Genomic DNA, 3,464 nt, shown 5'->3' on the forward strand with positions numbered 1-3,464 from the left:
GGCACACATCAACCACTGCCAGTGGGCGAAACAAGCGAAAAAAGCCTTGAATGCAGCAGGCTATCCTGTCGCCAGTGGGCGGAGAGAGTCCACCAGAAATGCGCCGGGCCTGGCCAGTGTGCCGAGGAGACTGAAGGCTTTGAGTTCAACGCTTGAGCTGGGGTCAGTTCCAATTGTCCACTACGGGGACCAACTGCTGAAGCCCGATCGCCGACCCAAGCAGACCCTGGTAGGCGGGTTCTCGCTGTGGCTGCTGCCCAGGAGGGCTAGCCGTCGCCGTTCAGTGGGCAAGTTGACAGTGCTCGCGTCTGATCTCCCTCTAGCTCCCTTCCCCTGTCAACATCCTCGCTTGTTGGCCCTACTAGACCGAGATTTCTGACCTCTAGCGCCACTTGGCGATCTCTCAAATCTTTTCGCTGGGTCCCTGCCGTGACACCACCCCTGCCTCGATTTGTGATTGGTTGCTAGCTGGCGTCAGTCTTTGGCAGAGCAATGGGCAGCTCCCAGGTGATGGGAAACGATAGTGCGTCTGCAACTCCCTATGATCCTTGCGGCGGGACACGGCAGAAGGAAGGCGGACCAGGGCTCTCGACAATCTCAGCTTCATGGGATCTTTGAGTCCTGCGGGTGGCTGGGTTGACTGATTGGCCCAGGTCCCAAATTCCCCGTCGGGAAGATCAAACGACTGGCATAAATCGCCACCCATGCCTCTCCGCCAATGCCCCCCTCCCCCCCCCAGAGGCCCCCCCCCCCCCCCCTGCAGTCTGAAGGAATATGATTGACTCATGAGAAGAGATATGGGCAGCAAACATGCATGTATGAGTTGCCCCCAAAGAAGAGTGGTCGACAAGCGCTCTGGCCAATGTGGGAAGCTGCCAGTCAATTCGTGCTTGGCAACTTTATCGAAAGCCTTCCATGATCTGATGGCCTTGGGTCGTACAGTCCTGGCAAAAGTTATTTTATCAATAGAAACAACCAAGATCTCGATGTGATGTGAGGTCCAGAGAAGAGGCAATTGTACGTAAAAGTCACTTTAACGACAAATTTGTATCATTTCTGGGTCCGCCCACAGTCTGTGCGTGGGCCATTCCAGCTTGGATCAGTCATGCCTGCCCCAGCCTCCTCGGTACAGAACGTCCATATCTGTACGCGGAAAAGGCCGTGGCGCCGAGTTCGCTTTGCAGCCTGTTTCCCCAGAAATTCACTCGTACACCCACTGTAACATCATAACAATCGATCGCCAAACGCTGAGACTCTCTTGCCGCCGCACAGAAAACCATCCTCGGAACGCCCACCAGCATTAAATAAGATAAATATTCTTGATGACATGAACCCAAAACACTTGGACCTCCTTCCTTGCTCAGTGTTGGGTATCGTAGAATCTCGCTCCTCGTGAAACTTGCAGATGGTGTCGGATGGCTAACTTGCCGCCGTGTTGGTACAATAATCGCTGGAAAACGGGGCCGAATGAAGCAAATGCCAAAAACGTTGGTAGCAGACTCGGTGCTATGCCGAGTATTCCAGCTTTAGCGGCTGATGTCCGCTGATACTCCTGGCATCTCTCATTCAAGAAGCCGTGCCACGTTCATCCGAGTGTCCTTCTTCCCGCTCGGTAGACTTGGGCTATTCCTCTCGATCGTACTCATGCCTATGCTGCCTTCTTGGAGTGAAAGTAGACGTGGCGAGCCTGGGACAAGAGTGACTTCTGGAATCACCGAACCTGCTCTTTCCGCTGATCGGTACGCATGGAAGTCGTCCTTATCCCGCCCCTTCCAAGTGCCATCGATCTCGGCATCTGGATAGTTCCCTGTGCTGTTTCTGCGTTGCATCTCTGGCCACAGCTCCATAGACGGTAGTTTGCTCACAGTCCCGCCTGGACGAGGAGATGTAATCGTCTTGGGCGAAATAGAACAATTGGACTGGTTGTCTGATACGAGCGACGGCGCTTGCTGATTAAACGATCCTTGCGAGGCTTCAGTCGCTGCAGGAGATGGAACAGGGGCTTCAGTCCAGTTCAGAGGTGGTAACTGGCATTCTGATCGACTTGGTGACCAGTTCTGGAGCCCCAGGAGAGGCATTTCTCTTGGACTTGGTAGATTGCCAGCAGCTGAATGTGGCTGAAGGGGGCTCAGGGTCGGCTGATTACACCCTAGGTACAAGAGAGACCTGCCATCAGTCTGCATGGGGCGTTGATGCCTGTCTGGCTGCGGAAGTACGTCGTATCGACGCTCTGGTCGCGGGACTTGAGGCCCTAGTGTGCCTGAAGGGCTGGTATTGGGTCCCTGAAATGGACCCGAGACTGAGAATGATGGAGAAGCTAGATGTCCAGGTAGATAAAGCGGCTTCAACGGTAGGGGTGATGCCGAAGCAAGAATAGGTTGCGTCCGGTATCCCACCGTCTTCGAAGCAGCACCCTGCGGTCCTGTATGCCTTTTTCGCCGATTCATGCTACCATTCCACCAATTCTTGACCGCATTGTCGCTCCGGTTGCCCAGCCGCCGTGCAATTTCGGCCCATCGCTTTCCCATTTCGCCCACTAGTTGCTCGATAAGGTCGCCCTCCTCTGGCGAAATAGGGTCGTGATTCAGAGAAGGTTTCAGATTTTGATGGTATCGTTCTCTGCACTGCTTCGGTGATCGATGTTGCATGTGTTTGGAGATACTGACCCAGTTGTTCGGGCCTTGGGTTCGGACAAGATGCAACAGAGTATCATCTTCTTCCGGCAACCAAGGGCCTCGCCGGCCAGATCGGGACATGTCGGTGAGGGAAAGGTTGGGCAGGTAGCGGTGAGCACCTCAGTTCTCTGCTTAATGGAGCGTACACAGAGTCTGGGAAATCTCTCCCAGAGGCGCTTTTCGACGAGTCTAGTCGGCGTAGGAGACAAATATAAACATATGACTCCAGTGCGTGACTTGATCTGAGTCCTGGCCCAGTGGGGTGGGTGTGAACGGTCCGTTGGAACCCTCAACTTAATATCCACAACCAAGTGCTCCAGGAGAAATGGAGGGCAGGAACGTCCTGTATTCAACCGTTGTTGGAGCGGACGGCCGAGTGTAGTTGTTCAAAAGGCCAGTCCGATGGTCAAGCAGAAACCGGAAGAACGGGCTTGCTGAAGAAGTCGGGAAGAGAAAGAGCGGTCCAGAGGCAATAATCGAACTGTTTTGGATGCTCAACGTTGACCCAATAGACGGTCGACGTTACGGTTTGATGACCCCCTCCCATCCACGCTTGTCTAGAAAAATGATCTGGGATGCAAACCGAGTCTTGACGGGTTGGAAACGTTGCAGAGTCGTGCTTCAGTGGTCTGAAGGAATCAAAAGATTGAAATTCTGATGTTCAAAACGTGCTATCATTCGATGTATGTAGCGTGCGAATGGAAGTCGAATGCTCCGTACCGAGTAGAGGGGGGACAAGGGAAAGAGGCGCTGAAAGCACGAGCTAGCATTGCGCCATGGATGGCAAGG

The 3,464-nt window shown here is 53.9% G+C and overlaps 1 protein-coding gene across 1 annotated transcript; it reads right to left on the reverse strand.

Annotated features, from left to right (window-relative positions):
- Positions 1–1,562: 1,562 nt before the first annotated feature.
- Positions 1,563–2,756, reverse strand: Z519_04250 (uncharacterized protein; the record flags this gene model as incomplete). Its single annotated transcript, XM_016761996.1, has 1 exon — positions 1,563–2,756. The coding sequence occupies one exon, from the start codon at positions 2,754–2,756 to the stop codon at positions 1,563–1,565; it is 1,194 nt and encodes a 397-aa protein (XP_016622334.1).
- Between the last annotated feature and the right edge of the window lie 708 nt (positions 2,757–3,464).

Source organism: Cladophialophora bantiana, assembly GCF_000835475.1.
Source record: "Cladophialophora bantiana CBS 173.52 unplaced genomic scaffold supercont1.5, whole genome shotgun sequence".
In the NCBI taxonomy this organism is placed as follows: Eukaryota; Fungi; Ascomycota; class Eurotiomycetes; order Chaetothyriales; family Herpotrichiellaceae; genus Cladophialophora; species Cladophialophora bantiana.